General features: G+C 41.0%; 2 protein-coding genes across 2 annotated transcripts; both read right to left on the reverse strand.

The window, feature by feature from the left end:
- Positions 1 to 338: 338 nt before the first annotated feature.
- Positions 339 to 10,273, reverse strand: LOC118280866 (cytoplasmic FMR1-interacting protein-like). The gene is made up of 5 exons (XM_050700658.1): positions 10,226 to 10,273; positions 7,527 to 7,675; positions 7,028 to 7,090; positions 6,484 to 6,631; positions 339 to 553 (listed from the first exon to the last, which is right to left on the reverse strand). Exons 1-5 carry the CDS (start codon positions 10,271 to 10,273, stop codon positions 392 to 394), a joined length of 570 nt encoding a protein of 189 aa, XP_050556615.1. The 3' UTR covers positions 339 to 391.
- A 151-nt stretch (positions 10,274 to 10,424) lies between these two features.
- LOC118280867 (cytoplasmic FMR1-interacting protein-like) lies at positions 10,425 to 13,009 on the reverse strand. Its single transcript, XM_050700659.1, has 5 exons — positions 12,974 to 13,009; positions 12,436 to 12,584; positions 11,955 to 12,017; positions 11,389 to 11,536; positions 10,425 to 10,637 (listed from the first exon to the last, which is right to left on the reverse strand). The coding sequence occupies exons 1-5, from the start codon at positions 13,007 to 13,009 to the stop codon at positions 10,476 to 10,478; spliced, it is 558 nt and encodes a 185-aa protein (XP_050556616.1). The 3' UTR covers positions 10,425 to 10,475.
- Positions 13,010 to 13,056: the final 47 nt, after the last annotated feature.

Here is a 13,056-nt window from a genome sequence, read left to right on the forward strand (position 1 = left end):
AGTGATTCTAGATAAAACTAGAATACATAATGTTATGTTTACGTCATAAAACAGGATGTTTCTAAAACACTCTAACGTTACAAACAGGGTGTTAAGCTGTTGTACAAGTCATTACACAGGGTGTGTCTAAAGATAAGCTTACGTAACACAGGGTGTTGCTAAAGTCATAATACAGGATGTTTCTAAACACCGCTAACCTTATAAACAGGGTGTTTTAAGCCCATAACCGAACTACACACAGGATGTTATACTGTTGTACGAGTCGATATACAGAGTGTGCTTATGTAACACAGGATGTTATTCAAGTCATAATACAGTATGTTTCAATACACCTCTACCTTCACAAACAGGGTGTGTTACCAACACAGCCTCACACAAACGGTCCTCCAGTCTAATTGATCTGATGTATGGGCGCGGAGGGCGGAGGGAAGCAGCGCACGTGCTCGACGCCGGCCCTCTCCTCGTCGGCCGCCAGGTGGCGCGCGAGGACGCCGAATATTTGCGAGTTCAGCACTTGGAAGCGCCGGATGCGGTCCACCATGCGTTTTAGGGGCTGCGGACATTTATAAATATGTATAATGTAACATTGTGACATTTCATATTGTAATTTAAACCCATCTTTATATTTGTACGCTGAGAGGCCAAACATGACTGTGCTTTACCACATTTCTCTGTGCCTGCATGTTGTATTTTCATGTAACTCATGTTATGACAAATAAATGATCTATCTAACTAAAAAAATGATGTCTACTTTTATATATTTTTTTTATACCATGCCTTACACTAGGATTTACTCCTGTGTCGTGGGTGCGTTTACAAACATACAAGTTCATATACACATGACACACAGACCCGAAACAACAATTTGTAGATCACATAAAGAGTTGCTCCGTGCGGGAATCGAACCAGCTACACGCTGCGTGGTGGCTAGGTGCCCAGCCACCACAACACCAATTGTTCAGTCAGTTGCAAGATTGGAGGTGCTAATGTTAATAATTAAAAGATATCGCGTTCGATTCCCGCATTTGAGACAAAATAATTCAGTATTTTCAATAATTTCTGATTGACTGACTCAATAATTTTGACTGCACAGTTGGCGCGGTGGCTGGGCAACCAGCTACCACGCAACGTGTAGCGGGTTCGATTCCCGCACGAAACAACTCTTTGTGTGATTCACAAATTGTTGTTCCGGGTCTGAGTGTGATGTGTATGTGAACTTGTATGTTTGTAAACGCACCCACGACACAGGAGACAATCCTAGTGTTTAAAAAAAGGGTATAAAACACACAATAATACTTACAATCCCTTTAACCGACTCGTCCTTCCCGTCGACTCGCTGCACTCTCAGGATGTGGTAGCAGAAGTCCAGAGCTTCGAACCTTCTCTGCTGACCCAGCAACGCTATAATCGTACACCCAGCCCAGTGGAGACCTTCGCCGAATAGCTCCCTGGAAGGTAAAACAATGAGTATTGAAACAATGTAACCAAGTATTGTATTGTGAACCTGATTGGACAAGAGTAACCTATGGAGTTTCTTGCTCGTTCTTCTACATAGGAATCTACACTTTGGAACGAGCAAATAGAGCAACTAGAGGACTGACCGACAGACATTTTTAATATTATTATATTTATTTTGACATTCAAAAATGCCTTTTTGGTAACATTTGAAATAAATAATTTTGACTTTGACTTGTGAGTGTGTGAGCGAAATAGTCATGACAATTTAATCATGTGTGTGTGTGTGTGTGTGTGTGTGTGTGTGTGTGTGTGTGTGTGTGTGTGTGTGTGTGTGTGTGTGTGTGTGTGTGTGTGTGTGTGTGTGTGTGTGTGTGTGTGTGTGTGTGTGTGTGTGTATTAGAATTGAACTTTAAGACCACGCTGTGTATACTCACTCGACAGTAAACTGCGTGTCACCAACGGGTATACAATACAGGAACTGCAGGGCCGACCACAGTCTGGAATATAAACACACATTATTATTTATAATTTCTTTAATAACTAGGTTCTTCCAGCGGTTTCGCTTACATTATATAATAAATGAAAGAAAGAAAAACAGTTAATTTGCACCGTTACACAAAATTTCACAAAAAAAATCTTATTACAACTGTTTTTGTTAGTTCATTTGTAAATCTCTGGAATTTTTGTATTGGATAGTTCATTTATTGAGGAAGGGTATAAAATATCAAAACATACCTGAAATAGAATAAATGGTTTGACTGAGTCCAGTGTATCTAACATTTTTATTTGATTCAATATAGTAGAGTAGAAGTTGACCTGTGGAACTCGTTGGTGTCGTCAGTGTGCGCGGGCGCGTGGTGGTGGGGCGCGGGGGCGCGGGCCACTGCGGCGCGGCCAGGCAGGCGCGCAGTCTGCGCAGCACCACGGAGAACAGGGACAGCCCGCAGCACAGCGCTCGCCCGCTGCTGGGGGGCGATATATTACTGCATTTACATAACTAGACGAGGCCGGTGTCCAAGCAACAAGTTTCTACATGAATCCGCCATGTCAGCGAGCCGGCGTTCCGAGACCGCCCGCCGCCCGCCAGTGTACACCACGAGTCCGAGCTGCGAGCAGCTGCGTGTCGTAGCCACCCGCAGCAGAACAAAACTTCAAAACGCCACTTCAACAATCTCAAACTAAACAACTCAAGCTAACTAATGTAAAACGTACAATAAATATATTTCTCAAACAGCCGGCATTTCCTATCGGACTACTCTGAGAAGAAATGCCGAAACAAACTCAGAGGTGGCTTGAGGCTTGCCGCTCGATACGGTATTATGTGAGCTCAACTGAAGACGCATGTACTTTCCTCAGTCCGCGACACGCTCAGAATGAGACAGCTCGCCATGAGGCTTCGCAAGTGGATACTCAGCTGTTGAATGCTCGCAAGTGCGACTGCCAGAAAAAAGGGTCTCGGGTTAAATTCCCGGGTCGGGCACAGCATTGCTAGAATAAAAATGCTTTTGAACGTTTCCTGTATAACGTGAAGCTAGCAATTGTCATACTCCTGCCCTCTCTCTCAGGGTGCTTTTCTACCAGAGATATGCAATGTAACTGTGCGAGGAAGATGCGCAGCTCGAGTATGTAATGTGTAGATAGTAGGAAAGCCATCCATAGCACGAATCTTTCCGTATAAGAAACAGCTTAGCTGATTCCGTTTCCACCAGTGCTAAGCTATTTGTACCAATGAATATGATTGGTGGAAGCCAAACGCATCCACAGCAACGTAGCATAGCACATCTCTGGAGGAAAGCATTCTTACTCTATTTACTGACATTTCGTAGTGATGACTAAACTATGCAAGCACATTGCACTGTTATTTCCTCCGGACACAGTCGTGTAGTCTTTAGGTAAGTGCCCATATGTCGGCATCGCACGCATTCCGTACGACGTCATAAGTACGCATCGCATGTAGACATTGCTGATGATGCGGTCCGTACGATGCGGATCAGTGGACGCAGTTGTATGTGTTTCTATACAAGACTAACTAAAATCCGTTGCGTACGATGCGTACGATGCGGGCCTGTGAACCCTTACCTTTTGTGGTTAAGTTATAAATACGTCGTATCGATTATGACCCGTGGGTTATAATATTAAAAAATACACATTTTTGAGGTTTGTATACTTTATTTAATAATTATAATAAAAAGATTACATAATTCTTACAATATTCTTGCATACATCGCCTGGACAGTCCACGCTACCATCAGTTGACTGGACAATCTCTACACTACACGAGTCACAGTTTACATATTACCATTAGCTCATGACGATACAAAATTCATGATTTTAATAAATTACATTATACATAGCCAAATAATATATTTCTAATACTTATGTGAGAATTAATTCTAAATAGATATTTAACCAAAAATATTTTGCTGAGAGACAAATCTCGAATAATATCGAATACAAGCTTCAGCCAGTGGCTTCGTTGGCATTACCGTGGGATAAAAAGTATCCTAAGTCTTATTCCAGACCATAATCTACCTCTGTTCCAAATTTCATCCCGATCCTTTCAGCCGTTTTGACGTTATTGAGTAATGAGCATACACACAAACTTTCGCATTTATAATATTAGTAAAGTAATAGACTAATAAATAAAATTGTCTCTTTGTTATATAAAATTAACAACTCTTTATTTTATTACATGCATATGAATATACAATCACCAAAATATTTTTTCGGAATGCCTGAAGTACTGCGAGGCGAACTTATGAATACTGTTAATTCCTGTTTAATTATGTTTTAGTTATGTATGTAAGTTGCTTTAATTGGTTGTCTACCGTTGTAACTTTTGAATTAAATACATAAATAAATTTCATTTTTACAATTTTTGTCTGTCTTTCTGTTTGTTCTGGCTAATTTCTGAAATGGCTGAACCGATTTTGACGGGACTTTTATTGGCAGGTAGCTGATGTACTAAGGAGTAACTTAGGCTGTTTTTATTAGTCACAAACTCCGCAAATCCAAGCGAGTGAAGCCGCGGGCATCAGTTAGTATTATATTAAAAATTATGTTTAATCTAATAATATAAAAGTCTTTAGATTATTCAAAAATGCGAATCAATAATAACTTATTAAAGAATTCTTGGAAAATATCTTTATAATAACTATCGTGAGACATACTAAATTAACTAAAAATCACGGTTTACTCACTGGTACATTAATGGAGAAAAGCTCTACTAGTTTCGAGTCACAGAGGGACTTTTCATACTCTCTTTCTCACTCTCTCTTCTTTTTCACTCTACTCTCAGTAGTCTGTACGACGTCGCCGCGTCTGCGCACACTGCTCATGATGAAGAGTCCCTCTGTGACTCGAAACTAGTAGAGCTTTTCTCTATTAATGTACCAGTGAGTAAACCGTGATTTTTATTTAATTTACTAATTTATGGAAAGTTTTAATATTCCTTATATATTAAACTATATGTCTACATAGGTACTTATATTATTGGAATACATTTGTAGTTGTCTTCAAAGGTATACTTACTACTATTAGTAAGAGTTTACTATGCATGAAATGAAAGAGCGTTCGGCGCTCTGATTGGTTGGTTTATTCGAGCCGACCAATCATATCGCCGAACGCGCTCTCGTTTCGTTTTTGTTCAACGTAAAGCAAACTCATACTAAGGGTACTGCTGTTGTTCAAGTCATTATACAGGATGTGTCTAAACATAAGCTTACGTAACACAGGGTGTTGCTCTAGTCATAATACAGGCTGTTCCTAAACATCTGTAACCTTATAAACAGGGTGTTTTAACATAACCAAACTACACACAGGATGTTAAACTGTTGTACAAGTAGTTATACAGGATGTCTCTAAATACAAGCTTACGTAACACAGGGTGTTATTCAAGTCATAATATAGGCTGTTCCAAAACTCTTCCTATAAACAGGGTGTTTTAACAACATAAACACACTACACACAGTATGTTCAGCTGTTGTACAAGTCGTTATACAGGGTGTGTCTAAACATAAGCTTATGTTATTCAAGTCATAATACAGGATGTTTCAATACACCTCTACCTTCACAAACAGGGTGTGTTAACAACACAACCTCACACACACGGTCCTCCCGTCTAATTGATCTGATGTATGGGCGCGGAGGGCGGAGGGAAGCAGCGCACGTGCTCGACGCCGGCCCTCTCCTCGTCGGCCGCCAGGTGGCGCGCGAGGACGCCGAATATTTGCGAGTTCAGCACTTGGAAGCGCCGGATGCGGTCCACCATGCGTTTCAGGGGCTGCGGACATTTATAAATATGTATAATGTAACATTGTAACATTTCATATTGTAATCTAAACCCATCTTTATATTTGTACGCTGAGAGGCCAAACATGACTGTGCTTTACCACATTTCTCTGTACCTGCATGTTGTATTGTCATGTAACACATGTTATGACAAATAAATAATATAATCTATCTAAAAAAAATGATATGTCTACTTTTATTTATTTTTTTAAACCATGCCCCACACTAGGATTGTCTCCTGTGTCGTGTGTGCGTTTACAAACATACAAGTTCACATACACATACACACAGACCCGAAACAACAATTTGTGGATCACACAAAGAGTTGCTCCGTGCGGGAATTGAACCCGCTACACGTTACGCAGTAGCTTGTTGCCCAGCCACCAAGCCCACTGTTTAGTCAGTTGCGAGATTGGAGGTGCTAATGTTAATAATTAAAAGATATATCGCGTTCGATTCCCGCATTTGAGACAAAAACATTCAGTATTTTCTATCATTTGTGATTGACTGAATAATTTTGACTGCACAGTTAGCGCGGTGGCTGGGCAACCAGCTACCACGCAACGTGTAGCGGGTTCAATTCCCGCACGAATCAACTCTTTATGAGCTCCACAAATCGTCTTTCCTAGTCTGGGTGTCATGTGTATGTGAACTTGTATGTTTGTAAACGCACCCACGACACAGGAGACAATCCTAGTGTTTAAACAAGGGTATAAAACACACAATAATACTTACAATCCCTTTAACCGACTCGTCTTTCCCGTCGACTCGCTGCACTCTCAGGATGTGGTAGCAGAAGTCCAGAGCTTCGAACCTTCTCTGCTGACCCAGCAACGCTATAATCGTACACCCAGCCCAGTGGAGACCTTCGCCGAATAGCTCCCTGGAAGGTAACACAATGAGTATTGAAACAATGTAACCGAGTATTGTATTGTGAACCTGATTGGACAAGAGTAACCTATGGAGTTTCTTGCTCGTTCTTCTACATAGGAATCTACACTTTGGAACGAGCAAATAGAGCAACTAGAGGACTGACCGACAGACGTTATTAATATTATTATATTTGCTTTGACGTTCAAAAATGCCTTCCTGGTCTATTTGAAATAAATAATTTTGACTTTGAGTGTGTGAGCGAAATAGTCATGACAATTTAATCATGTGTGTGTGTGCGTGCGTGTGTGTGTGTGTGTGTGTGTGTGTGTGTGTGTGTGTGTGTGTGTGTGTGTGTGTGTGTGTGTGTGTTAGAATTGAACTTTAAAACCACAACGTGTATACTCACTCGACAGTAAACTGCGTGTCACCAACGGGTATACAATACAGGAACTGCAGGGCCGACCACAGTCTGGAATATAAACACACATTATTATTTATAATTTCTTTAATAACTAGATTTTTCCAGCGGTTTCGCTTTCATTATATAAATAGAGAAAGAAAAAAAAACAGTTAATTTGCACCGTTACACAAAATTTCACAAAAAAATCTTATTACAACTGTTTTTGTTAGTTCATTTGTAAATCTCTGGAATTTTTGTATTGGATAGTTCATTTATTGAGGAAGGGTATAAAATATCAAAACATGACGCTATGATCAATAGGAACTAGACAGAGCCTAAATAAAAGAGTAACTAATGAAGTTGCTTGTTCTTCTCCATTCGAAACTAAATTATTTATGAACATTTCGAAAGTAGTTATTTATACCTGAAATAGAATAAATGGTTTGACTGAGTCCAGTGTATCTAACATTTTTATTTGATTCAATATAGTAGAGTAGAAGTTGACCTGTGGAACTCGTTGGTGTCGTCAGTGTGCGCGGGCGCGTGGTGGTGGGGCGCGGGGGCGCGGGCCACTGCGGCGCGGCCAGGCAGGCGCGCAGTCTGCGCAGCACCACGGAGAACAGGGACAGCCCGCAGCACAGCGCTCGCCCGCTGCTGGGGGGCGATATATTACTGCATTTACATAACTAGACGAGGCCGGTGTCCAAGCAACAAGTTTCTACATGAATCCGCCATGTCAGCGAGCCGGCGTTCCGAGACCGCCCGCCGCCCGCCAGTGTACACCACGAGTCCGAGCTGCGAGCAGCTGCGTGTCGTAGCCACCCGCAGCAGAACAAAACTTCAAAACGCCACTTCAACAATCTCAAACTAAACAACTCAAGCTAACTAATGTAAAACGTACAATAAATATATTTCTCAAACAGCCGGCATTTCCTATCGGACTACTCTGAGAAGAAATGCCGAAACAAACTCAGAGGTGGCTTGAGGCTTGCCGCTCGATACGGTATTATGTGAGCTCAACTGAAGACGCATGTACTTTCCTCAGTCCGCGACACGCTCAGAATGAGACAGCTCGCTATGAGGCTTCGCAAGTGGATACTCAGCTGTCGAGTGGTCGTAAGTGCGACTGCCGGGACAAAGGGTCTCAGCTTCGATTCCCGGGTCGGGCATAGCATTGCTAGAATAAAAATGCTTTTGAACGTTTCCTGTAAAACGCTAGTAGCTAGCAATTGTCATACTCCTGCCCTAAAAAAAGAAAACCTGTCCTCTCTCTGTCGTCCTATTTTTTTTTTATGTTAAATGGACCGACGTTCGGCCGCTATCTCGCCTGATGGTAAGTGATGATGCGGCCTAAAGTTTCCTGACAGTTCTAAGTGATAATGGATGCGGTGTGTCGGCGGCTATGTCCTACATGCATGTGTATCGTTTCGTTTTGTTTCTGTTTCCGACATTATAAACAAACACGTGACGGCACCGCGTCCATCGCGAGACAATATCAAGACAATTGATCGCGTTATATCGCCTCACTGTATCCCACGTGCGGTTGGTGACGTAGGACACGTCAATACATTTTGACAGATCGCTCAGAATGTCGCTTTCCGCGACGGGCGATATAGAAGCACACTGCACTGTTATTCGCAGCGAAAAATGTAGTCTTTATGGTTTATTCATAAATATTTCACATCGATTGAGACCCGTGGGGTATAATATAAAAAATACACATTTTCAAGGTTTGTATACTTTATTTAATAATTATAATAAAAAGATTACATAATTCTTATCATATTCTTGCATACATCGCCTGGACAGTCCACGCTACCATCAGTTGACTGGACAATCTCTACACTACACGAGTCACTGTTTACATGTTACCATTAGCTCATGACGATACAAAATTCATGATTTTAATAAATTACATTATACATAGCCAAATAATATATCTCTAATACTTATGTAAGAATTAATTCTAAATCGATTTTTAACCAAAAATATTTTGCTGAGAGACAAATCTCAAATAATATCGAATACTAGCTTCTGCCAGCGGCTTCGTCCGCGTTCCCGTGGGATAAAAAGTATCCTATGTTTTATTTCAGACCATAATCTACCCCTGTTCCAAATTTCATCCCGATCCCTTCAGCCGTTTTGACGTGATTGAGTAACAAATATACACACAAACTTACGCATTTATAATATTAGTAAAGTAATAGACTAATAAATAAAATTGTAGTGTCTGTTTGTAATATTGAAATAACTACATGCATATGAATTACATGCAATTTCTGTCTGTCTGTTTGTTCTGGCTAATCTCTAAAATGGCTGAACCGATTTTGACGGGACTTTTATTGGCAGGTAGTTGATGTACTAAGGAGCGACAAGCTACTTTGACTTTGAGTGAAGCCGCGGGCATCAGTTAGTATTACATTAAAAATTATGCTTAATCTAATAATATAAAGTCTTTAGATTATTCAAAAATGCGAATCAATAATAACTTATTATTAAAGAATTCTTGGAAAATATCTTTACAATAACTATCGTGAGACATACTAAATTAACTAAAAATCACGGTTTACTCACTGGTACATTAATGGAGAAAAGCTCTACTAGTTTCGAGTCACAGAGGGACTCTTTATCATACTCTCTTTCTCACTCTCTCTCTTATTTTTCACTCTATTCTCAGTAGATTACGCGACGTCGCCGCGTCTGAACACGCTGCTAATGACGAAGAGTCCCTCTGTGACTCGAAACTAGTAGAGCTTTTCTCCATTAATGTACCAGTGAGTAAACCGTGATTTTTAGTTAATTTACTAATGTATGGAAAGCTTTAATATTCCTTATATATTAAACTATATGTCTACATAGGTACTTATATTATTGGAATACATTTGTAGTTGTCTTCAAAAGTATACAGTACCCTTAGTACGAGTTTGTTTTACGTTTAAAGTAATCGAAACGAGAGCGCGTTCGGTGCTCTGATTGGCCGGCTCGAATTAACCAACCATACTAAAGATTGTTAAAATATAAATAAAGAAAACTCATACTAAGGGTTGTTCAAGTCATTATACAGTGATTCTAGATAAAACTAGAATACAGAATGTTATGTTTACGTCTTAAAACAGGATGTTTCTAAAACACACTAACCTTACAAACAGGGTGTTAAGCTGTTGTACAAATCATTATACAGGGTGTGTCTAAACATAAGCTTACGTAACACAGGGTGTTGTTCAAGTTATAATACAGGATGTTCCTAAACATCTCTAACGTTGTAAACAGGGTGTTTTAACAACATAACCAAAGTACACACAGGATGTCAAGCTGTTTGTACAAGTCGTTATACAGGGTGTGTCTAAACATAAACTTACGTTATTCAAGTCATAATACAGAATGTTTCAATACACCTCTACCTTCACAAACAGGGTGTGTCAACAACACAACCTCACACAAACGGTCCTCCCGTCTAATTGATCTGATGTATGGGCGCGGAGGGCGGAGGGAAGCAGCGCACGTGCTCGACGCCGGCCCTCTCCTCGTCGGCCGCCAGGTGGCGCGCGAGGACGCCGAATATTTGCGAGTTCAGCACTTGGAAGCGCCGGATGCGGTCCACCATGCGTTTTAGGGGCTGCGGACATTTATAAATATGTATAATGTAACATTGTAACATTTCATATTGTAATTTAAACCCATCTTTATATTTATACGCTGAGAGGCCAAACATGACTGTGTTTTACCACATTTCTCTTTACCACCTGCATGTTGTATAGTCATGTAACTCATGTTATGACAAATAAATAATCTATATATCTAAAAAAATATATATGTCTACTTTTATATATTTTTTTAAACCATGTTGCACGCTAGGATTGTGTCCTAAATCGTGGGTGCGTTTACAAACATACAAGTTCACATACACATCACACACAGACCCGAAACAACTATTTGTAGATCACACAAAGAGTTGTTCTGTGTGGGAATCGAACCCGCTACTCGTTACACAGTAGCTTGCTGCCCAGCTACCACGCCCACTGTTCAGTCAGTTGCGAGATTAGAGGTGCCAATGTTAATAATTAAAAGATATATCGCGTTCGATTCCCGCATTTGAGACAAAATAATTCAGTATTTTCAATAATTTCTGACTTACTGTCTCAATAATTTTGACTGCACAGTTGGCGCGGTGGCTGGGCAACCGGCTACCACGCAACGTGTAGCGGGTTCGATTCCCGCACGAATCAACTCTTTGTGTGATCCACAAATGGTCGTTTCAAGTCTGTGTGTCATGTGTATGTGAACTTGTATGTTTGTTAACGCACACACGACACAGGAGACGACTCTAGTATTTAAAAAAAAGGTATAAAACACACAATAATACTTACAATCCCTTTAACCGACTCGTCTTTCCCGTCGACTCGCTGCACTCTCAGGATGTGGTAGCAGAAGTCCAGAGCTTCGAACCTTCTCTGCTGACCCAGCAACGCTATAATCGTACACCCAGCCCAGTGGAGACCTTCGCCGAATAGCTCCCTGGAAGGTAAAACAATGAGTATTGAAACAATGTAACCAAGTATTGTATTGTGAACCTGATTGGACAAGAGTCACCTATGGAGTTTCTTGCTCGTTCTTCTACATAGGAATCTACACTTTGGAACGAGCAAATAGAGCAACTAGAGGACTGACCGACAGACAGACGTTATTAATATTATTACATTTATTTTGACGTTAAAAAATGCCTTTTTGGTCAATTTGAAATAAATAATTTTGACTTTGACTTGTGTGTATGAACAATTTAATCGGTGTGTGTGTGTGTGTGTGTGTGTGTGTGTGTGTGTGTGTGTGTGTGTGTGTGTGTGTGTGTGTGTGTGTGTGTGTGTGTGTGTGTGTGTGTGTGTGTGTGTGTGTGTGTGTTAGAATTGAACTTTAAAACCACAACGTGTATACTCACTCGACAGTAAACTGCGTGTCACCAACGGGTATACAATACAGGAACTGCAGGGCCGACCACAGTCTGGAATATAAACACACATTATTATTTATAATTTCTTTAATAACTAGGTTCTTCCAGCGGTTTCGCTTTCATTATATAAAAAGAGAAAGAAAAAAAAAACAGTTAATTTGCACCGTTACACAAAATTTTACAAAAAAATCTTATAACAACTGTTTTTGTTAGTTCATTTGTAAATCTCTGGAATTTTTGTATTGGATAGTGCATTTATTGAGGAAGGGTATAAAATATCAAAACATGACGCTATGATCAATAGGAACTGGGCAGAGCCTAAATAAAAGAGTAACTAATGAAGTTGCTTGTTCTTCTCCATTCGAAACTACACTATACTTATTTATACCTGAAATAGAATAAATGGTTTGACTGAGTCCAGTGTATCTAACATTTTTATTTTATTCAATATAGTAGAGTAGAAGTTGACCTGTGGAACTCGTTGGTGTCGTCAGTGTGCGCGGGCGCGTGGTGGTGGGGCGCGGGGGCGCGGGCCACTGCGGCGCGGCCAGGCAGGCGCGCAGTCTGCGCAGCACCACGGAGAACAGGGACAGCCCGCAGCACAGCGCTCGCCCGCTGCTGGGGGGCGATATATTACTGCATTTACATAACTAGACGAGGCCGGTGTCCAAGCAACAAGTTTCTACATGAATCCGCCATGTCAGCGAGCCGGCGTTCCGAGACCGCCCGCCGCCCGCCAGTGTACACCACGAGTCCGAGCTGCGAGCAGCTGCGTGTCGTAGCCACTCGCAGCAGAACAAAACTTCAAACCGCCACTTCAACAATCTCAAACTAAACAACTCAAGCTAACTAATGTAAAACGTACAATAAATATATTTCTCAAACAGCCGGCATTTCCTATCCGACTACTCTGAGAAGAAATGCCGAAACAAACTCAGAGGTGGCTTGAGGCTTGCCGCTCGATACGGTATTATGTGAGCTCAACTGAAGACGCATGTACTTTCTACAGTCCGCGACACGCTCAGAATGAAACGGCTCGCCATGAGGCTTCGCAAGTGGATACCCAGCTGTTGAGAGGTCGTAAGTGCGA

Source organism: Spodoptera frugiperda, chromosome 19 (genome assembly GCF_023101765.2).
Source record: "Spodoptera frugiperda isolate SF20-4 chromosome 19, AGI-APGP_CSIRO_Sfru_2.0, whole genome shotgun sequence".
NCBI lineage: Eukaryota > Metazoa > Arthropoda > Insecta > Lepidoptera > Noctuidae > Spodoptera > Spodoptera frugiperda.